Source organism: Hypomesus nipponensis, chromosome 18 (genome assembly GCF_054491055.1).
Source record: "Hypomesus nipponensis isolate SF chromosome 18, ASM5449105v1, whole genome shotgun sequence".
NCBI lineage: Eukaryota > Metazoa > Chordata > Actinopteri > Osmeriformes > Osmeridae > Hypomesus > Hypomesus nipponensis.
The window spans coordinates 6,255,870-6,278,019 of NC_140378.1; the positions used below are offsets into that span (position 1 = coordinate 6,255,870).

The 22,150-nt window shown below is 47.9% G+C and overlaps 3 protein-coding genes and 1 pseudogene across 6 annotated transcripts; 3 read left to right on the forward strand and 1 right to left on the reverse strand.

Moving 5' to 3' along the window:
• Window positions 1–86: 86 nt before the first annotated feature.
• On the reverse strand, window positions 87–3,862 carry snx21 (sorting nexin family member 21). Its single transcript, XM_084679628.1, is given in 5 exon segments — window positions 87–1,898; window positions 2,071–2,261; window positions 2,461–2,559; window positions 2,562–2,733; window positions 3,743–3,862. Coding segments are annotated over 4 exon segments (1,176 nt in total). The 5' UTR covers window positions 2,722–2,733; window positions 3,743–3,862; the 3' UTR covers window positions 87–1,172.
• Window positions 3,863–3,956: 94 nt separating this feature from the next.
• On the forward strand, window positions 3,957–8,169 carry LOC146251735 (deoxyribonuclease-1-like 1; annotated as a pseudogene). The gene is made up of 9 exons (XR_014732029.1): window positions 3,957–4,091; window positions 4,882–5,047; window positions 5,306–5,394; window positions 5,892–5,981; window positions 6,225–6,325; window positions 6,836–6,947; window positions 7,041–7,198; window positions 7,290–7,386; window positions 7,799–8,169. The product of XR_014732029.1 is annotated as a deoxyribonuclease-1-like 1 (transcript).
• Window positions 8,170–9,553: 1,384 nt separating this feature from the next.
• hm13 (histocompatibility (minor) 13) lies at window positions 9,554–17,044 on the forward strand. 2 transcript variants are annotated; one of them, XM_084679629.1, is made up of 13 exons: window positions 9,554–9,929; window positions 10,840–10,866; window positions 11,480–11,578; window positions 12,167–12,249; window positions 12,381–12,469; window positions 12,564–12,649; window positions 12,804–12,929; window positions 13,049–13,106; window positions 13,190–13,273; window positions 13,861–13,897; window positions 14,005–14,107; window positions 14,205–14,290; window positions 15,544–17,044. In XM_084679629.1, exons 1-13 carry the CDS (start codon window positions 9,705–9,707, stop codon window positions 15,611–15,613), a joined length of 1,173 nt encoding a protein of 390 aa, XP_084535755.1. In that variant the 5' UTR covers window positions 9,554–9,704; the 3' UTR covers window positions 15,614–17,044. The 2 variants fall into 2 exon arrangements, with proteins under 2 accessions (XP_084535755.1, XP_084535756.1); XM_084679630.1 differs by lacking the exon at window positions 10,840–10,866.
• Window positions 17,045–17,210: 166 nt separating this feature from the next.
• On the forward strand, window positions 17,211–20,070 carry mrgbp (MRG/MORF4L binding protein). Of its 2 annotated transcripts, XM_084679632.1 has the most exons (6): window positions 17,211–17,425; window positions 17,510–17,687; window positions 18,175–18,296; window positions 18,418–18,499; window positions 18,839–18,913; window positions 19,204–20,070. In XM_084679632.1, exons 2-6 carry the CDS (start codon window positions 17,552–17,554, stop codon window positions 19,404–19,406), a joined length of 618 nt encoding a protein of 205 aa, XP_084535758.1. In that variant the 5' UTR covers window positions 17,211–17,425; window positions 17,510–17,551; the 3' UTR covers window positions 19,407–20,070. The 2 variants fall into 2 exon arrangements, with proteins under 2 accessions (XP_084535758.1, XP_084535757.1); XM_084679631.1 differs by having other exon boundaries at window positions 17,211–17,687.
• The last annotated feature ends 2,080 nt before the right edge of the window (window positions 20,071–22,150 follow it).

The following is a 22,150-nucleotide window of genomic DNA, read 5'->3' on the forward strand; positions in this document are numbered from 1 at the left end:
CCCATATGAACAGCCATTAAGCTTCTAGCTCATTCCGAAAGAAGCCCATTGGCCGGAACGAGACAGGATGGAACGTGACCAGAAAGTAAGTTGTTTAAAATAGGTTTATTTGATAAAATACATTCCACATTTCATAAAACAAACAGTACAGTACAAATGTTTGTGGGTATACACAGAGGTATCTCTTTCGTAGCGCATATTGGGTAGGACATTTCTCATTGTTAGTAAAATGAGATTATCGTAGCTAGAAGGCAAAGCAGTACATGGGCACACATACGTTAATTGACATGCTCTGAATGCTTAGCGTTAGTCTGCTGAACGGAAATACCTCAACCCCTCTGGTCAGTCCTCAAACTCAATCTTGATACCATCTTTCTATCCACCTTGTTCTTTCGCACACACAAACTAAATATATTTTGCAAGGGAGTTAACTAGAAACCTACATACACGCTAAAAGTGGCTTTATCACATCAATGATGCAGAATAAATCTTCCCTGACCGTAAACTCGCAGCTAGCCTCTTCCACCGAGCAATACAGTACGTCCAGCTCTGCTTTTCCCTTACTACCATCATTAGTATACAAGCAAACTCAGATCTCTCCCTGCACATCACTGATCTGTCTAATGTCAGACTTGGGCTGTGCAAACATTTCATTTTGAAATCCTATTCCCTTATTACAATCCCATGTCCCATACAAAGACATTCTAACTGCATTTCATGTAAGATGTCCTATTAAAAAGGAAGAATGAAAGGTTAATCAAATACTTATCAAATGCAGCCTTTACCTGGTTAGGAAATATTGACCCATTGTTTGCTGTGAAAACATTAGAGAAAAGTACGTGGTGAAATTAGTTCTCACAGCAGCACCTTTTCACTACTATTACAACAAATCACTGTAAATATTAAAACATTTAGTGTTTAGCTTCAGTCTCTGTTCCTTTAACAAGGTTACCAACGCTTGTGCTCAGGAGGAAGTGATTGTCTTCTGCGTGCTGGTAGAGTGAAGGTCAGTGGAGTGTTAATTTAGAGGGTCACAACCGCAAACTTGAAGTTAAACACGACAATTCAGTTCACTCGCACACAAACACACTTTGGGCTGGGGATTCTCCACAGAGGTCTAGGGGTATCCTGTGTAGGTGTGGTCTAAGGCTAGTCTGCATGGGGCAGGTGGTCTAGACGTGGTCTTGGTCAGTCTCCAGCAGGCTCTCCTTGACCAGGTACTCCTGCAGGCTGGGCTGGCCGGCAGGATCCACCCCTGCCTCCTGCAGCTGTTGCAGAAGGGCCTCCCAGCGGCGCTTGTCTCGCGACAGCTTCCAGGACAGACGCACCGTGATCTGCAGCAGCGGCACCAGCTGGGGGTGGACCTTGCTGGGCCGCACCGTCTCCTGAGAAGGGGGCGGGGCCAGCTCCTGCAGGGCCAGGTCACAGTGCTCCGCCGCTTCCTCCAGCTGCTCCACCGCCTGGAAGCAGCACACCAGGCCCAGCACGGTGAACAGCCAGTGGGAGGCCTGCTGGCCCTCCTGGCCCAGCTTCTCCTGCAGCCTGCGGGCGTTGAGGAGAGGCCCCAGGGCCTCCTGGTGCTGCCCGACCCTGACCAGGGCCTGCCCTGCCTGCAGGTCCCCCAGGTAGAAGAACTCCCTCAGGCAGGGCGCCCCCCGCAGGCCCGGCAGGGAGTGCAAGTGGCTCAGGTACTGTTCGAAGGCACGGCTGCGTTTGGCGATGGTCTCGGCGACATAGTTCCGACGCAGCTTCTTCCGAGGAAAACAGACACGCTGCATCTCGTCCCCGTGGCGACGGCGCAGCCGGGCGTGTAGCCGCTCAAAGTCGGAGTAGCGCCGCGAGATCACCGCCGGTGTCTTGTCGGAGAGCCCCGATTGGATGACCAGGATGGTGTACAGCTGGGGGACAAATTAAAGGAAACACCACCTTAGCACCTCCCCCAACCTAGTGAAACACCACCTTAGCACCTCCCCCAACCTAGTGAAACACTACACTAGCCCCTCCCCCAACCTAGTGAAACAGGAGGTGAGGAAAGATGTCGTCACTGTAAAGCTCCAGGCCTCTCCTCACCACATATTTGGAGGTTCCATCTTGGACCACGCAGGCGTCAGTGACTTCAAACAGCAGCCTCTCCCCCTGCTGGGCCGCCGGCCCGCCCGGCCCCCCTGACCCGCCCAGACCCCGCAGGCTCCTCCAGCTCTCCTGCAGTTGCCGGGTCAGGAGGGAGGGGCCGGATGGGGACAAGCCGATTGGACTGGCGTCTGCAGACGTACAGGAATAAGGAACTGAGCCTGCTACCCGAGGAGGAAGTGAAAGCTGTTGCTTCTGGTGTTGGGGCTTGAACATGGTAGAGTACTGTGGTGCTGTTACAGTTGGTGGCTAATGCAGACAGTCTAGAGAATGTATTAGGGTTAGGGTTCATGTACATGGTGCAGATCCTGGAGATGGCGCAGGCGTTACCTGTGCTGATGAATCCCTCGTCCAGAGACTCCCCCAAGAAGTCCGAGTCGCTGTCGGCCCCCGAGCCCTCCCCCCCGCCTCCTCCGTCTCCCCCCCCGAGCCGTCGAAACACAGAGTTCCGCCGAGGCGCTCAGAGACGCACTCCGTGTCGTCCTCCAGCTCCGAGCTCTCTGGGAAATCCTCCACGGCGTCCTCGTCTTTACACGCGTCCCCGTCTCTGAAGAACGAGCGGCGGAGCCGGTCCAGCAGCCGGGAGGCCATACCATCAGACCACTGGGGAGAGTCATCGACACAACGGTCACGTCAGCTGACCAACAAGACACAGCTCTATGCAAACGTCACTGACACCTTTTCACGACTCGAAACTATAAATATGAAAGCAATTAATACACTTACATTTATTCATTTCAATACAACTTCACTTCCCCAAATGGTGGGGAAGTGAACATCTGAGTCTCTACTAGTAATAAACCTCCCAAGAGTCCAGTCAGTGTTTTAGACCCTTAACTTTAAGACCTACAGAGAGCCTCATCTTCTACCTACATGGAGAAAAAAGGCTTGTAGGTCTGTTGTGTCAGCATACATTTATACCAGCAATTGACATTGCAACACAGTGGAGTAGACCGGGACAGTGCACATAACGGAAACGGCTGTGCTGTCGAGGAACAGGACGCGAGCAGCATTGACTCTTGCATAATTTCTAGCGCATCAATAACTGGATAAGACATCACTCACTGTAACTAGACACTAACAGTACTGTCTGGGGCGGAGTCATTTTAAAGAAAGTTGAATTTTGACGGTTAACTTTACGTTCGTTGTTTCAACAGACATGCATTCTGTACAGTACCAAGCAACTTCAAATAAACTTTGGCCAAATTTGCGGTCTTGCTATAAAGGCAACTGCATATAAATAACATACTAGCCAGCTGGAAACACATCTACTCGCAACTTAGCTAGTCTACAAAGTGCTGTTAGCTAAGCTATTGTAGCGAATCAATTTGACATAAACATAAATATGCCCGCGACTGACAAGTTTAACTCTTCATCTGGTTTGCTTTTTAACACACCAAATTATCAGTTAGCAAACAAATATGCACTGGCTACTTACTAAACTAGTAAGCTACAAAACGAGCGAGCTAGCTAACTTATTAGCTACCTTTAGCCACAAGTTGTTGTTATGCATGTAGCTTAATTGTAGACAGCATTCAACAATTAAAAAAAAGTAAGTTAGCTATTATAAACAATCCACTCAACAATGTACACTTGCACAAAACAAACTCACCCATATGATGGTTTAGTAAAACACCGTTATTTCATCAGCATGTCATCCCAAAATTGTGAGTGGGACGTGTGACTGTATAGTCCTACCTCCTGTTTTGGCTGGCCAAAGCAGTCTGTATGCAGTTGCAGTTGCTGACGCTAGGGGTCAGCAAAAATGTTGTGGAGATTTAATTTGCGGTTCCACCCACCGCCTCTTATAGGCGAGAATGTCAGGTGACAGCCGTAAAATCTCGTTAAAGGGTGGATGTAAAATGACACCTGGGTCGCACCCAGGTGAGAATCTTCTGGTGAGAAAAATTACCAACGGATTATCAAATAGTTGACCAGCTCTTCTTCATCCAACATATAAGGTAATATGATTCTATTTTTGCTACATAACTTTACCCTCACACGACTCAGTAAGTGGGCATGTGAGTTTTGGGGTTTATTGATGTTTGTAAGTAGGAGGCTCGTAACAGCTTTGACAACTTGAGGTTATGGATAGAAAACATGACCCCATTTATGAGAACAGGATACCAACATGTCCATTCTGTCTGTTGAAATCCTCTCTGTAGTTTGGACTGGTATGTCAAGGTATTTAGAGAACCAGACAACTCCTTAAAGCAAAGACCGTCTTAGACAAACAGCTAGGTTGCAGTTTGTGAAACATGTTGGAAGTGTTGTTCATTGGATATCAGAGGAGCTCAACATGACTAAAAGTATCATATCATTTATGGTAGAGGAGAACCTGTGTGGTTCTAAGATGGTTCTATAATTCTAGTGTGGTCTGAGGCCTCCGGGCCATCCTGAAAGCAGGACGACTGGTTCTACTACACTTCGATGAATTTCGGCTATAGTGTAAAGTTAGTCAGTGAATCTATTAAATCTGTCTCAACTTGCATGGAAAGCATTCAGTCTCATTGTCAACAATCCCTGGCTGTGACTTTCAGTGAACCAAGTTTACATAGGAAATGAGGATTCCTATTTCCCTCACGCAGTTGTGTTCAGGTAATGAAATTATTAACTCAGTTTGTCCAACTAGCCATGCCTGAGCCAAGACGAACAGGAAGTGCTTCAGTGTGCTGACTACTCTTGTAGCTGCTCTCCCACTTGCTCTTAAGCCTCAGTTTTGATCCAAATGTCTGTCTTCTCTCTTTGCAGACAGCCAGCCAGAAACATGCAACGCCTCTCTTCTCCTCCACTTCTCCTCTTCTCCCTGCTCCTGCTATGGGGCTCCTGCAGAGCCTTTAAGATTTGTGCCTTCAACACCCAGGGCTTCAACAGCTCCAAGGCGACCAACTTTCAAATCCTGAACACACTCACAAAGGCGAGACAAAAACAAGTTTGTTGGGTTCTCTATAAATGCTACCAACCTCATTTCCTCCCCTCGCCTGGGAAATTCCCCAATATGAGCAGATCAATGACCGGGGCCTTAGTTTTTACCCATTTACTAATGTTAAATCACAGTTTACATGAAAGCGGGAAAGAAAGAAGGTCAGGTTGATGGTGCATTCCACAGCAGAACATCTCAACCTCCATGACCTGTATTATTCATGGTATGATCAGCTTGTTGTTGTGTCTCCAGATCGTGTCTCGCTGTGACGTTTGCCTGCTGCAGGGGGTTAGGGACCCCAAGGGCAAGGCCACCAAGGCTCTGGTGACGTCCTTAAACAGGTACAGTAGATGATGCCAGGTTTGGGGTCAAATCATTTAAAGGAAAAGGGATGACTGAATTTTCCAACTAGATTTACCGTAACCATGAAATGTACAGTACATCCTAGGGTTCTTGGGATTCTTTTGTTTGGTGTCAGATGGTGTAAACAAGCTCTCAGCTAATTGTTTGGTCAAGGCAACCCACTTGGCTGAAATATAAGGAGTTTTTCCTCTTGTGGCAATGTCAGCAGAATCTTGTCTGTTGTAATATCATTCATTTCTACTCTATTTCAGTCTAAACTAGTCGACATTGGTCTCAGTGAGAGCTAGTATTGCCTTAGTAAAAGAAGTAGATGCAGTTAAATATTCTTTTTGTAGAGATGCTGTTTTATGGAGATGTTCCTTGGCATGATGGTGCTCGGTGAGGAAGTGTATGCATTACAATATATACCCCTCTGGAGAGTGTGCCAGTTACAGTTATAGTGTCCTTGTTTTCCTGTCTGTTTCTGCTCTCATAGGTACAATGAGCACAACCGCTACAAGTCTGTGTCCAGTGTAGGTCTGGGACCCAAACCTGCAGACAAGCAGCAATATGTGTACCTGTATAGGTAAGGGCACACTGACATCTGCCTCCCAGATGGGTAAGAACAGTCTGACACAAGGACAAGTATGCAAGGACAGAAACACAGGATGACTTTCCCCTGAGCTGTCCTCATCTAAATCATCAATCTCTGACACACACACACACATATCAGTCTCACTTTTCTTTCAGTCATGTACTGTCGTGTCCCCTTAAACAGTGATCCTGTTATAATTGTCTCTGTGTGTGTTACAACATGTCTATGTTGCAGGATCGGCTCAGTGAATATAACTGGTCAGTACCAGTACCCAGATACAAATAATGATTTCTTCAGAGAACCATTTGTGCTGATCATTCAAAGTAACAAAACCGGTTGGTAAACATGTTATTTTGTAATGCTGTTAAAGTCTTGGAGTCTAAGACTTTAAAAAGACAGTTCATCCAAAAATAAAAAATGCTTATGTTTCCTCTTACCATTTATCCATCTAGGTTGTTAGTCGCAAAGTTTTGGAGATCTTGGCCATATGTCTGCCTTCTCTATATAATGGAACTAGAGTGGGTCTTGTGCCAGTTGAAAAACTCAACAGCAATGTCTCTTTGTCAGAAATCATGACCAGATAATCCACAGACCATGTTGTGAGCAGTTGCTTGTGAGAACTACGTATTTCCTTTCTACCGAACGACACCCGCTTGTACTGTATCACCGCACAGAAGAAAGCATGCCCTTACGCATGCACAAGAGGCCATGTTCATGATGCGGTTGGCGGGTGTCACTCAGTAGAAAGTAAATAAAAGGAACGAAGATGTACTTTTTATTTTGTGGTGCACTATCCCCTTTAAGTCCCTCTGCCGTGTCTGATGTTGTGTTCCTTGTTCTTCCAGACTTGGGACAGATAGCGCTGGTCCCCCTCTTTCTTACCCTAAGAACGCAGTCCAGGAGATGGACAAGCTCTATGACATCCTTCCGGAGGTTTTAAAACTCATGAACACCTCGGTAATGAGAAGGGAAGGTCATTGTTGGGGGGAGGGGGGGTCTCTGGTCATGTTACAAGACCTAACTGTAGGTCATCACCCCCCTTTCTCCTAGAATGTCATGTTTCTGGGGGACTTCAAGGCAGGTTGTGGGTACATGACCCGGACAATGAAGCAGGACATCCGACTCTTCACCAAGCCAGGGTTCTATTGGCTAATAGGAGACAAAGTGGACACCACCGTTCGTGACATCACCAACTGTCCCTATGACAGGTGAGAGAGGAGAGAGGGAAGGATGGGATAGGACAGGCTAGAGCAGGGTGTGATGAGAGAGGGTACATTTGCCTGTGTGTGTGTTTCTTAGGATTGTGGTCCATGGTGCGTCCTTGTTGAAGAACATCGAGCCATACTCAGCCAAGGTGTTTGACTTTGCCAAGGAGTTCAAGATGACTAAACAGAGGGTAACAATACTCTCACACACTCACTCACTCACTCACTCACTCACTCACTCACTCACTCTCACACACACGCGCACACACACACACACAGTGGTTCTAATTCAATAGAAAACATCCTGTTCTGCTCCCTACTTAATTCCCTTGAAATGACTAGCAGTGTAGGGGTGTGTGTGGCTTGGAATTAGGAGTTATGGAACGGGGCACAGGTGGGTATTCCAGAAAGCAGGTTGTGCAACATAACCGGTTAAGTTAACCCACCAGCTGATTTACAATGTTGCAGCAACCCACTGGCAATGTTACTATAACGCTGGGTGTCAGCTGGGGAGTTACTTACCTGGGTATGTCGCATAACCTGCTTTCTGGAATACCCCCCAGGTCATGCTGTTCTGTGATAGTTGTGGCTTTGTGTGTGCAGGTTCTGAGGGTGAGCGACCATTTCCCTGTAGAGGTGAAGCTACGGACCGTTTCCTCTGCACAGCCTACACAGGCTCTGCCTCATGTCATCATCCTCTCTGGGATCATCTGGTCTAGCCTGCACTTATCTGTAATCACCTCAATTGGCAGTTAACCACCTTGCCGGTTGGTTAATCGCTGAGCCTCCCAGTTTGAAAAACCTCCGTCCTTCTGTTTCAACTCATCTTTTATTGGAAAACAAACACACACACCCTGTCCTGATTCATACCAGAGGCCTGTTCCATAAAGCGAGTTTACCGAATAAGCCAGATTTGTCAGTTAATGTACTCATTTCTAGTTCATTCGGTTCCATAAAGCGAGTTTACCGAATAAGCCAGATTTATGTCAGTTAATCGTACTCATTTCTAGTTCATTCGGTTCCATAAAGCGAGCTCAACGTAGTTCGAATTTGGTTACTATGGCAACTTAGGCTGCGAAACTAGTCTGGTCAGGGTCAGACTAACAGTCAGGCTTAGCGACTTGGTGCTTAAACAGACGTTCCACTGACCCTAACGGGAAAACGATGATTTACCACTTATATTGTAATTTTCTTATTCTCATTAGTTCAATATGTTCAACATTGATAGAAAATAAACTTAAATAGCATATAGCTACATTTAGCCTAATGCATTAAACAATGATGAACAATGCTTTGATAGGCTACACACTATAGCCGTTAAATGTATGGATGTTGGTTTGTGATTTCAAATGTTTAGGCATCAGGCATAGGCCTATATCTCAATCAAATTTATCCGAGTGTAATTATCATAGCAATATAATTAACAGCCTACAATTGCAAAACGAACGATCCACCCTCCGTTTCCCCAACACACAAACAATGTACTGGTTATTGATTAATAGTAGGCTATTTACTTTAAACATGTCAAAAAGTCGATTAAGATGAGTTTAGAGGGTGTTTTTTAATCAACGAAGTAAAGGTCTAAAAAGGTCCTCCTACGTAGCCTATCTTCACAACGTCAATCATGGCATGTCATTTTTTGAAGCGGTGGATGAGGGAGCTGTCATTGTACACGATTTAAAGGGAACGTTCTTTCTGGAAGAAGTCACGTGGCCGTGTGCATTGATTTTTGCCGTGGTGGATGGTATGATCCATGTTTTACCTCTCGGGCTATTTAAGAATTGGGTGCACACGCAATTAGCTGGACTACTTAAATCTGACTTGAATTAGAAGGATTGCGTGAGCTGAAATTGGCCTTTATGGAACCGCTTTAGCCCCGCTTGACTAGTTGAACTTATTCAAGTCTGGTTTAGGACTTAAGGTCTAGCTTTTTTGAGAGGCCTTTATGGAACAGGCCTTAAGATCTGCCTTAAGAGACTGGATCATTTGACTCTGCTGTGGAACTAGCTTCAGGTTAGATATTGATTCATTTAACTGTATCTAGCTCTCAATATAATTTCCCTAAAATATTGATAATTGTGAATAACTTGATTTAAATTGTTTTTTTACATGAATTAATTTACATTTATTATTGCAGAAATGTCTATTACATGATGCTTTTTGTGTTGTACTTTTTATATGTTTTAATAAAATGTAAAAAACACAAATAGTAGGCCTACATTGGGCAAGCCACAAATAATTGACCTGTAGAACAAAAAAATCACCTGCATACACTGGTACGTCATGGTTCTTTTAACCCAAACCGCTAGGCGGCGGTAACGTGAAACATTGAATGTTATCTACACAACAAAACCCGTCTCAGTCAAAACCAACGAAATCCAGCTGTTGCAGAGAAGATTTAGGAAACGTGGCCTTAACTGAAACAGAACCTAAATGAATGAGAAACAAGTGTTTTCAAACAGCATATAGACAGCGCGTTCTCTGAAGGGTTGCTGAACAACAAGCAACAATGGCTGATGTTGACCAAGCGTCGGCTTTACCGACTGAAATTCCATCAACCCTGGATGGCCTGAATGCAACTGACTCCAACGGTACCGACGCCGTGAACGCCACGGTGGCCAAGTTTGTGGCGACACCAGAGGGCACCGCGCTGGCATATGGGAGCCTCGTATTCATGGCCCTGCTGCCCATCTTCTTCGGAGCTCTGCGGTCCGTCAACTGTTCCAAAGCCAAGGTACTAACGGGAACTGGTTGTTAGCTAGCCCTTGGTATGTTGTTGCCCCAATTTACTTCGCAGAGGTTTATTGTAGCTAGCCTCAACAGATCTGGCTTAAGTACACGTTGGATTTGCCACCTTTCAATAATCAAAAGACATGGCAACCAGTCTCTCGACGAGACTAAATAAGTAATTAGCCCATTTGCATCGTAGTACAGTTTTAGTTAACTTGCACCGCAGGTGACACCGGATAGAGCAGGCCGGCCGGCCGGCGTCAATGACTGATTGCAACATGTTTGCTAGCTAAGTCAATTTGATGACATTTCTAGAGTTAGCTTAATTTCCCTCGCAATTATGTGCTTGAAATGTGGATTGCAGCTGGTATGTAGCTAGCGTGATGCCTTTTATTTAGCCAGCTGCTTTACCAATCCATTCCGCATAATCTCACAGTGACAGATCAACGCGAGGTTTAGGTAGCAAGGGGATGATGGATGGAGACGTGTACAACGACTTTCGTGGGGGTTTTTTTTTTTTGGGGGGGAGGGGGTTTCCTGTCATATCTTTAGACATGCGCAGAGTCGATTATGTGTAAGTTTGCAAGCTCAGATGACACCCACGTCTTCACAATGAAGGTCTAGTCAGCACTGTGACTGGTACTAGCCGTCACCCCCACCTGCCCTCCCGTTATTTGCATGTTTGCTATCTAGTTTCATCTCCACAACTCCTTCCTCATATCACACTAGTATGTAGAAATACTGCATGGTTGTCATGGATGCCTGCCAGGGTAGGCGAATGGTGTGAAACTGAAGTGTTTCTACTAAACTCCCACTGCTGCAGAGTGCATCGTGTTGGAGGCCGGTGTGTGGTTGCAGTGTCTGCCCCTCACGCTCTGCTAACCCCTCTCTCTGTACACTTATCTCATCTATAGGTCGATGGAGAAAATGGTGCGTACCGCGTGAGTATTAGAAGGGCAGTCTACACACACTTTGTACACAGTATGGTGTCGTCTTGGAGTCAGTGACAGGAGTGAGCGACTGCTTGCGGTTAACGTGGTTACACTGTTAGTACAAGGCCTTAGGGGGTGGTATTGTATAAACAGCGGCCTGACTGGCCAGCCTCTCTAATTGGTCTGCTGAAGGACTGACCGTGGTTCTGCCTCCTCTCTTTCTCCCTCCATCTCGCCTCCTCTTTTCTGCTTTCCTCTCACCGACCCAGTTAGTAGATTCCCCTGGCAGATCAGGCTAGATCTAGAAGATCCCCTTGGGGGATCTGCTCATCACCACATCCGATTGGATATTCCCAGCCCCCGTTCCAGCCCAGATTGGGATGAGACGTGTAAAGATGAGACGTGTAAAGTTCCAATAGTGTTCTATTACACTTGTGCTCCATTGACAAGAATATTACAGAAACATGTATCAGGAGGGAGTGAGGGTGTCCAGTGGCCTGCTCCAGTGTTCCACGTGGGTGGTCCTGATGGTTTCTCAAGGAGTGCCTCTGTCAGTGTCCTAGGATTCTGGTCCTTCTTCTGCAGTGATGTTTTTCAACCTCTTGTCTGTTTGTGTTCCCAGAATGCATCAGACATGCCAGAGACCATCACCAGCAGAGATGCAGCCAGGTTTCCCATCATTGCCAGCTGCACCCTTTTTGGCCTTTACCTCTTCTTCAAGGTGAGTTCTAAAAATGACATTTTCTGAAGACACTGTACAACTGGATTGCTGTGATTGTCAGATTAATACAAAATATTTATTGGAAATGTGAAAGCATGTAAAAGAGTACTGTGTGACCCGTCATACTGGAGGACACGTATTACTACAGTCGCTCGGCAGATAGGTGACCAACAATAAACAAACAGTCTTATATAGTACGTAACATCTGGTCATTTGTATGCAACAATCATTCAATATAATAGAATACCTGTTCTTCAAGGTGAGTTTCGTCATGTCCTCTGTCTGCCTGTGCCCCTGTCTGCCTGTGCCCCTGTCTGCCTGTGCCCCTGTCTGCCTGTGCCCCTGTCTGCCTGTGCCCCTGTCTGCCTGTGCCCCTGTCTGCCTGTGCCCCTGTCTGCCTGTGCCCCTGTCTGCCTGTGCCCCTGTCTGCCTGTGCCCCTGTCTGCCTGTGCCCCTGTCTGCCTGTGCCCCTTGTGTTGTTGTCTGGTTCGTCTCATTCTGGAGCTCCTGCTTTAGGACTGAGGCTGTGTTCCTGTTGAGCGGTGAACCGATGCCAGTGTGGGGATGACGGTGTGTTTTCTCCCCTAGATCTTCTCCCAGGAGTACATCAACATGCTGCTCTCCATGTACTTCTTCGTCCTGGGGATCCTGGCCTTGTCGCATACGATGAGGTAACGCAGAGAGCGGAGAGACCCAGAAACCACCTGGAAGTGGACAGATTTGACCGGGTCGTTGTTGACTTGTTGCATGTCTCTTTCCCTCTCCCCCCGCCCCTCCCTCTCTCTCTCCCTCACTCCTTCAGTCCATTCATGAACCGGGTGTTTCCTGCCAATCTACCCATTAAGCAGTACCAGCTGCTCTTCACTCAGGGCTCAGGAGAGACCAAAGAAGGTGAGACCAGCCACAGATGATGACAGCACTGTAGAGGTGTGTGTGTGTGTGACAGTGACAGTGTTTTTAGTCATTTTGACTGTCACTCTTCCAGAGATTGTCAACTATGAGTTTGACACCAAGGACCTGATCTGCTTGGCTATCAGCAGTGTGGTGGGAGTCTGGTACATCCTCAAAAAGGTGACAAGTCCAGCTAGTCGACCCCCAAACAAAAGTATCTAATGATTCATGTCTTTCTGGGAGCTTTGTCAATAAAACCAGATCCCCAATAACCTAATGGGTTGTTAGCTGTGGCGAAGCGCTAACATATTGCTATGTTTTTATGATGTCACAGCACTGGATAGCCAATAACCTGTTTGGTCTGGCGTTCGCCCTGAACGGGGTGGAGCTCCTGCACCTGAACACTGTCAGCACTGGCTGCATCCTGCTGGGGGGGCTGTTTGTGTACGACGTCTTCTGGGTGAGTGTCCCTCCCACCTGAGCATACCTGGGGCACACGACTGTACGCTGCTATGTGGTGACAACCTCCCTCTCTGTCTCTCTCGCTCGCTCTCTCTCTCTCTCTCTCTCTCTCTCCAGGTGTTTGGGACCAACGTCATGGTCACCGTGGCCAAGTCTTTTGAGGCTCCGATCAAGTGTGAGTAGACCCCGGCTGTCTGGGCTTTGTGATAGTCAGCGATTGGGTGCGTTTTCTCTGAACTCCTCCCTCTCCCCCCTCAGTGGTGTTTCCTCAAGACCTGCTGGAGAGGGGGCTGGACGCCAGCAACTTTGCCATGCTGGGGCTTGGAGACATCGTCATCCCTGGTAGGACAACACCCAGCACACATGATCCATGCCCTGTATCTCGATGCTGTCATTTATACATATATACACACTACAGAGACTGTCTCGCCAGATGCATGTAGAAGGTTCCTCACAAAGGCCCTATTTTGCTAGCACCACTCCACCGTTCACTGTTCAAGGAAATCCTACATTGCATTACAATATCTACATTTGACTATCTGGTGTGTGGGCTAAGACAGTCTGACTCTTGCAGCACACGCACCTGTTTATTTAGCCAGATCAGGATTGGGTCAGGGAATGACACACCTTCCCCAAATATTACATTTGGTCCACCAATATTATGAACACTGTCTGACTCATTTGAGATTATTGTGCCAGTAACATAAACCAACACATGCCCTTTCAGTCAGGAGTGTTGCTCACAGTGAGAATGGGGTTTTATCTGGTGCTTGTTGCGTTATCAAGATCAGGCCTAGTCAATCTGATAGGACCAGTATGGAGCTGGAGCCAGAGAGAGCTCCCTGTAGCAGCAGGCTATATTTAGATCTGTAGTAGTACGTCCTGCTACCCACTCCTCAATTCTGACACTCTCTCCTGTTGTTCTTCAGGCATCTTCATTGCTCTGCTGCTCAGGTTTGATGTCAGGTGAGCTCCAGTCTTATATCTCATCGGCTGTGTCATCATCGCTATAAAAATTCTCTCTCTCTCACTCATTACACCGTGTCTAATGCCACAGTCCTCTTGTCTCCCAGTTTGAAGAAGAACTCCAGGACCTACTTCTATGCCAGCTTCCTGGCCTACATCTTTGGTCTGGGCCTCACCATCTTTGTCATGCACACCTTCAAACATGCCCAGGTAAGACTTCAACAGTAGCCTTCCTCAGGCCTTGTCTGGTGTCCTTCCAGAATCGGCTGAGATCACTGACTGACTGCTTCCATGTCCTGTCTCTCAGCCTGCCTTGCTGTACCTGGTGCCAGCCTGCATAGGCTTCCCAGTGGTGGTGGCTCTGGTGAAGGGAGAACTCACCGAGATGTTCAGGTGAGATTTGCAGAACCGTTCTGATCTGTACAGGTCTGCTTCAGCCAGATATGGCACATCCTGGATCCTTCTCAGGCTGTCACCTGTCTCTTATCCATCCATCCAGCCATCCATCCTCTGTTTCACAGTCTAATCCTGTACCAGCATGCTCCAATCAGAGCTGCTCTGTGTTGTCTAGAATGGGTACTAAAACGCATCTCTTCACCACGGGGGGTTCCATGGTGACTCTGGGACTTAGAAACCAGCCATCCTGGCCCCAGCCGGCTGAATTACGTCCTCCACTCCTCTCTCCCTCACTCCCCTCCCCCGTCTTCAGCTTTCCATCTTCCTCATCCTCCTCACCTCTAGAGTTGTTAATACCTTCAGACTACCTACTACTCTATTGACCTGCTATCTACTTCTCTCTCACTCTCTTGCTCCCTCCCTTTATTTCTCTTGCTCCCTTCTGGTTTTCTTTTCCTTTCATCTTTTCTCATTTCCCCCTCCTCTCCTGGTTCTGTGGGGGCGGGGCCAGTTATGAGTCGTCCGAGGAGCTCCTCCCCCACACCCCGCGGCTGACCTCCTTCCCCAGCGTCTCCGGCTCTCCTGCCAGCCTCGCCACAGCCATGAACCCCGCCTCCTCCTCTCCCCGCCGCCGCCGATACACGCCCACCTCCTAAAGGCCCCGCCCCCTCTCCTGGGCAGGTACGCCTCCCACGCCCCCTCTCCATTCTGCTTCATACTCCCCGGCCACCCAGGACTGGATGGCTCTTGCCCCTCCCCTCTCTGCTGCCCGTCTGCACCAAGACAAATCCCAGCCTTCTGTGCTACCCCGTCTGAACCAAAACGAATCCCACCCTTCTGCACCAAGATAATCCCACCCCTTTCTGCTGCCCCTTTACACCAAGACAAATCCCACCCGCCTGTGCTACCCCGTCTGAACCAAAACGAATCCCACCCTTCTACACCAAATTAATCCCACCCCTTTCTGCTGCCCCTTTACACCAAGACAAATCCCACCCGTCTGTGCTACCCCGTCTGAACCAAACAAATCCCGCCCCTCTCTGCTGCCTGTCTGCACCAAGACAAATCCCACCCCTCTCTGCTGCCCCTCCTGGAGGAATCATCTTAGCGCTCCGGTCTGTCCCTGGAAATCAAGGTTCTTCTGTTGGCCCACCATTCAGACCTCATCTCATTCCTGCTCTCCCACTGGAAATGGTCATATCAAGACACTTGATTCTAATATTCTAAAGTGATTTACTCTCTCTCTCCAGCTATGAGGAAGTCTCTCCAGAAGAGGCTGCAGCAAAAGAAGAGGCCGAATCTGAGAAGAAGGATCAGTAAACTCCATCCTCCCAGCTCTCCTGCCTCCCACACCACCTTTCCCCTTCTTTCCCCTTCTCTCCCCTCCTCGCTATTTCAGTCCCTCCTTCACTGCCACCACATTTCTGTTCCTTAAACACAGTGGGAGGGGCTTGTGTTGCCCATGGATACAGCTGACCTGTTGTCTAATAGTTTTGACTATGGGATGTTTTTCTAGTATGTAAAGTGGTTTGTTACAGATGTACAACAGCTTATTCTGTGCCTCGTGTGTCCTCCATGTTTCTTTTTCTGATTGATCCATTTTGCCTTTTGTCTGTTCTCATTTGATATTTTCATTTTTAACTTTATTTTGAAAGGCCAGCATTTTAAAATGGGTGATTTAAGTTGCATAGTTACTTTAGGAGCGGAAAGCTGCTGGCCACAAAGCATTTCAGATTGTCTAGTTGGGTCTGATCTCAGTGGTCTGTCAACCCCTCAGCCAGTGAGCGAGGTGTGTATGTTTCTGAATGATTGTGTGTGTGTGTGAGTGCAGCAAAAGGGGTTAGAAAGTGAATGTCCTCCACTCTGTACTCTAAATCCACCCTGTCATAAAACCTTCATCAACATCTCAGATTTGCCTCACATAGTCTTAGATACTGAAATGGAAACTGTCTGAAATTGAAATGAGGGATCATTCTGTCTTCTATACTTGATCTGCTATGACATCACCGGTGTGTTATAGTATGGAGAGTGTCTGATAAGTAGAGCAAGTACTTGACTCTGATTGGGTGTTTCAGAGGACAGTCTTTAGGGGGAGACAGTCTCCCCCAAGACCAAAGGGACCAATGAACCTCTGAGCTTGGCTGTGACCAGGGGCCTGGCAAAACTCTAGAATGCCATCTTCCCTTGTTGGACAAATCCCTGATGCATCGTGTATGCTTTGGTGACGGCTGTGTGAAAAAGTCTGCTGTTACCCATCAAATTAGTACAATGACAGGATCTGGGGAGGGGGGGGGTTACTGTTTAAAGATGAATCCCAGTTGTCATTTTCATTACCAGGCCTCTAATCTGACCTCATTCTGGAGGCCATCACAGAACTGTGGAAAGTTCAAGACCTATCCAAACACAGTTGATTACTTTTAGCATGGAATGGTAAGTTAGCATTTGAGCTGGCCTCCGGTCGGTCTGGTTTCATGTTCTGTTTCATGCAGTGTACACTGCTCTCCAGAAAGGCCAGAACCTAGAAGAGGCTCTCCTAGAGGAGAGCAGACTCATAGTGGTTGAGTTGTCTGAAATGAATTTGGGGTTTTGTATAAATATAGTGTTTGACTGTTGAAGCTCATGCTCCCTCTGCTTGGTGAAATCCATGCAACCCATCATTGTTTTAAGGAAATAAACCATGATCTGTTTTCTCTTGGATCTCTACTCTGGTCCCACATCTGTTTTATTTACAATAAATGTTATTGTCAAGCAGATGTAACGAGTGTGCTTCAATCTGGCTTCTAATGTGTTTGTGACTACTGCTGATTAGGGGTCGTCAAGGTTAACAGAGGGAAAGTTCGGTCCTATCAACAATACTTGATATAAATAAAATATGTGCTCACTCCAAGTAGAGATCAGGTGCCGGGCAGCCTGGGGGACTGATGGGTGTGTCTCCTCAGCTGGGGACGCTTTCTTCTCAAACAAGTGTGGAATTGCCGCTTGGTCCCCTTTGCTCAACTTCCTAAAGCCAAAAGGATGCAAGACAGTGATGAAAATCAAACTTGGGGCAAATACCTTTTAAACACACACTTGTTATTTTGTTTTGTGTGCCTGCCTAGCAAAAGTCGGAAATACCTTCCCGATTAGATCCAGGTGAGTGGTGCGTTAATTCAGTTTACTCAGCAGCAGTAGACTCCAAACAAACAAACGACTCAATCGGAAACTGCACATGACTAGACTAGCACCACTGAGCTGCGCTACACCAGTATCAGCAGCAGGATGGGGGAAGCCGAGGTGATTTCAGCCGAAGACAAACAAGCAGACTCGGGAATCGGTCCCCTCGAGGACTCGGTGGTATGGAGTCAAGAGGTCGAAGTGTGCCTTTTCCATGCAATGCTTGGTCATAAACCCGTAGGTACGTTCAAAAACCGGCTGTGTGCAGTAAAGCTAACGTAAGCTAATCAAGCTAACGAAAGCTAACCAGCTAGTAAGGCTAGGATAGGCCGAAGCCACGGATTGGAGTGACGATGTTCTGCGCTTGACAAACAATCAAAGTTGACTACTTAACAAGATAACTAGCATTGTAATATTTGATGTAAAAACAGGAAGGTGTAGCATCATTGGCAAATTTTAAGCTAAGTCTTTAGCCACATACTTTTTGTGTTTAGAATATGTCAACAAAAACGTAAACAATAGACCAAGCTAATGGATAGCTCGCTTGCTATTTTAATAGCACGAGCGAGTGAGACAAATTTAGACGTCCTCAAATTAAGTTGATTGAATTAGCAGAGAAAAAAATATATCTTAATATTATCTATGGCTGGAATGTATTGGCTGTTTTCAGCTTTTATGAGGGCTGTACTGTACATTGTTCTTGTGTTGACGATATGTCCTCACTGTAGGAGTTAACCGCCACTTCCACATGATCTGTATCCGGGATAAATTCAGCCAGAACATTGGCCGGCAAGTGTCTTCCAGCGTCATATGGGACCACCTAGGGACCATGTACGACATGCAAGCCCTGGTTAGTACAACATGTAACTCGATGACACATGGGAGTCTGCAGAGAAGAGCAGAGCTTTCTAGGGGATTTCTGTCTGTGATGCTGTCTGTTATTGTTTTCTTTTCTGCCTGTTTGGCTTCAGCACGAGTCGGAGATCTTGCCTTTCCCAAACTCAGAGAAGGGCTTCATGCTGCCTGATGAAATGATCCAGGATGTAAAAGAAGGTATGGAGCCATTTATGCCTTAGACAAGACACTCAACACAACACATCTCTACCTGGCCCACAACCTTCACCTTCCAGGTTCTCTATAGTGGTCCTTTGCTCCAAGCCTTTCAATAATGGACTCTAGACATTTGCAGCGCTGGGCTCTCAAGTTTAATCAATAGTTTGGCATGAGATTACCATACCTGTCAACATTTGGGTACTAAAATCTGGGAGGGAGGGAGGGCTGTGTTTCTGATTGGGGAAACAGCTCTTAACTCAGCAGAAAACGTCCGCGGCGAAGGCCCTCGAGAGCCCTGGCTGTGTGTGCGCGCGTCATCGTGTCTCTCGTCCACTCCAGGTAAACTGGGATCTGAGGAGGAGGTGAAGGAGGAGTACAAGGAGGAGCGAGACCCTCCTGCCACACATGAAGAAGGTATCACAGCTCCTTCCTGTTTCTCCACTCCTCCCCTTGACCCTCTCCTCACTTGCATTGCTTCATCTCTTTTTCTCCTTCCACCTCTCCTTCTTACCCCCCCATATCTCACAGACATAATGAACTTCCCCTTGCGGACAATGAAGAACATCTTCTAATCTTCTAATCTCCCTTCCCATATCTTCCCCAGTTTAGTAACCCGCCAAAGTTGAACCACCAACTACAACTCTCCCTGGCATGATTGAGTCCCCCTCCCTCTCTAAGCCCCTCTAAACCTCTCCTGTTCCCAGGCAGCAACTCGTCCGTGAAGATGACCGAGCGGGCGGGCAGCAGAGACAAGGAGCGCGAGCGGGACAAGGAGAAGGGCGCCCCCGCCGACGTGTCCACGGGCAAGGAGGCGGAGAAGCGGAAGAGGAGCCGCGCCACGGAGAAGGCGCTCAGCGCCAGCAGCAACCCCTCCAGTCCCGGGGGCGCCAAGAGGAGGCGCACCTAGACCCACGGGGGAGGGGCTCCCAGATGACTTACCAAGGAGACCACGGGGGGGGGGGGGGGGGGCGCCAGACCAGGCCTGGCTCCTACACACCAGGATGGACTAGGACGGACCAGGGAGCACCCTTAGGCCAGACTGTCCCCTCAGAGGCTTCTCCATGCTACACCTCCCACCCCCATCCTCGGTGCTCCAGGACCAGGACAGACACCGTCTACAGCTCTAGTTTGCCTTGTAGTTAAACCGGCACAGTTAATCCCACAACAGCTAAATGCAGGACCGCTGGCCCTTCCGTATATAATTCCAGTGCATCCATGGTGTGTACCGCCAGCTGGTGGCTGGCTGTCAGAGAGGAGCGACGTAGAGGAGACACCCGATGTAGTCAGATCTCTGGAGCTGTTTGTATGTTGTTCCATGGTTGTCGATCTAGTCGGTATGGTCCTTCAGAACCCAGAGGGGTTCCCCCCCCTGTCTGAAGGCTTTGTGTGTCTCATGTTTTGTGTTGTTCACCTTGTGTCTTGTCAACAGGTGTTAGAACAGAAAGGTGCGTGGTAGGGTTAGTCTCAGTCTGTTTTGAATTTGACTTTTTTTTTTTTTTTTTTTTTTTGCATTCGTCGTCTATTTATTTTGTGTTTAATTTTGAATGTTAATAAATCAGGTTTTTTGGCTAGAGTGTCTTCACTGCTTATCCCAGGGGGGAGGGGGGACTTCCTTTTGCCAATGAGATGCACCGTGTCCATCCCACCACCAGGGGGCAGGCCTCACCAAGCAGTGGCTGGACGGCACTGCTGGACGACAGGTAGGGTTCTCCGCCTGAGCTCGAGGTTGTACAGACGGACAGCAGGCTGGACGGTCTCAGCTCAGGGCTGGACACCATAGGATAAGAGAACACCACAATCAGCTCTGTTCATCCCTTACCAGCCTGCTGCGTGGCTCAGATCTACTGAAGTCTGACTGACTCAGCGTCCCAGTAAGCAATCTGGATAATGCCAAGGCAACACAGCATCAGCCCTGTGTTTCATTAACGTTGTCGGAAACAAAGAAGCGTTAGGGAGAGGAACGGAAGGCCCTGCGGGGATGGAGCAGGCTGGGAGAGGGGGCGGGAGCAAGGGGGCGAGGGACCAGAAGGTGGAGGTTAGTACTGACAAGGCAGTGTCAGGGGATCGATAGCTGCTGCTCCCAGCCTGGAGTCCTGTCAGGGCGTTTGCATCCTCGGTGGTCCGGCCAGGAGGAAGGAATAGGTTAGGGAAAGGTCGTTTGGATGTGGGAGTATCGATGTTGTCCGTGTTCACCTGAGAATTAGTACCCCTCGTGCATGTTGATGTAATCCTTTGCCGCTACTGGAACAAATGTATGTGTGTCTGCACCACAACTCTGAGAGAAGCTACTGGAACTAATGTCAAACAGAATAGAACAGAAGGAATTGAAAAAGATTGTGGGGGGGGAGTGAAAGAGACTGAATAAAAATAAGAATGGATTTTTTTCCTCATGTCCCTATACATAGTGTAGAGGACAAACAGCACAGAAGTCCTTCTGACTTCCTCCTAGTCTGCCTTGTTTACCAGCCTGCCGGCTGGACGAAGATAAAGCGAATAAGATCCATTTCTGCTATTCTCGATACAAATGCCGGTGACGTTTTGTAATGTGTTCAAATCCGTCTACCTGCCCCGTAATATGTCGCCACCAAGTTGCTGTTGCAACCCACGGAGCTTGCATAGACAGAGAGGTTGGCTCTCATATCCTAGATCTGCTCAGACAGACGGAGAGGGAGAGAGTGAAAGAAAAAGGGGGAAGGGGGGTGCGTACAGTTGAATATTCATGTCCTGGTGTGTGCGTGTGGGTCTATGTGTCTGTGTCTGTGTGTGTTGGGAAACAGGGAGCCCATTCCCAGCAGCCCAGGGACCAGAGAGGATATGTTTATTCATAAAGGGATTATGTAAAGAAGTAGAGGAGGCGTCTTGGCCTGCTGGTCAGGAACTAAAGTCAGAAGAGGGAAAAAGGGAGAAAGAGAGAGAGAGAGAGAGAGAGAGAGAGGGGTAAAATGTCCCCAGTGGCCACCTGGAACATACACCATGCATCTATTACCACCTCCAAAAGACAGCCAGAATGTGTGTGTATGTTTGTGCATGGAAGGTTGTGTGTCTGTTTGTAGCAGGGCCAGATGGGTATCCAGACTGCAGTGTTCTCTGTACGTGGATGGCAGGGAAATATGTGATTATTCATGGTTGTTGTTCTGGGCGGGTGTGGAAAAGTCGGCCTCATCTGTGAATATAGATCTGTGATGATGCACATCTGGAACAGTCACGGGGACAGTGTCTCTCTCTCTCTCTCTCTCTCTCTCTCTCTCTCTCTCTCTCTCTCTCTCTCTCTCTCTCTCTCTCTCTCTCTCTCTCCTCTCTCTCTCTCTCTCTCTCTCTCTCTCTCTCTCTCTCTCTCTCTCTCTCTCTCTCTCTCTCTCTGCAGACAGACAGGGGGTTGTTTACAGGAACAGGAGCCACTCTCAGCTCCCTCCTGGCAGCCAGGCTCCATCGCCAACTCAAACAGCTGCCGCTACTGTTTGTCTGGGTGTCTCCGTGTCGGAGATTTGATTTGGTGAAAAATATTCGAGGAGTTGTTAATGGTAAACCACTCATGAGGGTTGGACTCCTCAGCAGAGCTAGGTTGGAGGGTGGGGGGAAAGAGGAGAGAGGGAGGAGAGAGGTGCAGCGAGGCAACTTAGCTGCTCTCAGATCAGCTGACAGGAACATGTA

What these genes read in the sequence shown, in the direction of transcription:
- hm13 (XM_084679629.1), top strand. Translation starts at nt 9,705, where the DNA reads ATGGCTGATGTTGACCAAGCGTCGGCTTTACCGACTGAAATTCCATCA. An exon ending in CTCAGGAGAGACCAAAGAAG is followed by an intron (nt 12,470 to 12,563) that starts GTGAGACCAGCC and finishes TCACTCTTCCAG; the next exon opens with AGATTGTCAACTATGAGTTT. An exon ending in GAACTCACCGAGATGTTCAG is followed by an intron (nt 14,291 to 15,543) that starts GTGAGATTTGCA and finishes CTCTCTCTCCAG; the next exon opens with CTATGAGGAAGTCTCTCCAG.
- mrgbp (XM_084679631.1), top strand. Translation starts at nt 17,552, where the DNA reads ATGGGGGAAGCCGAGGTGATTTCAGCCGAAGACAAACAAGCAGACTCG. An exon ending in GCTTGGTCATAAACCCGTAG is followed by an intron (nt 17,688 to 18,174) that starts GTACGTTCAAAA and finishes TCCTCACTGTAG; the next exon opens with GAGTTAACCGCCACTTCCAC. An exon ending in TCCTGCCACACATGAAGAAG is followed by an intron (nt 18,914 to 19,203) that starts GTATCACAGCTC and finishes TCCTGTTCCCAG; the next exon opens with GCAGCAACTCGTCCGTGAAG.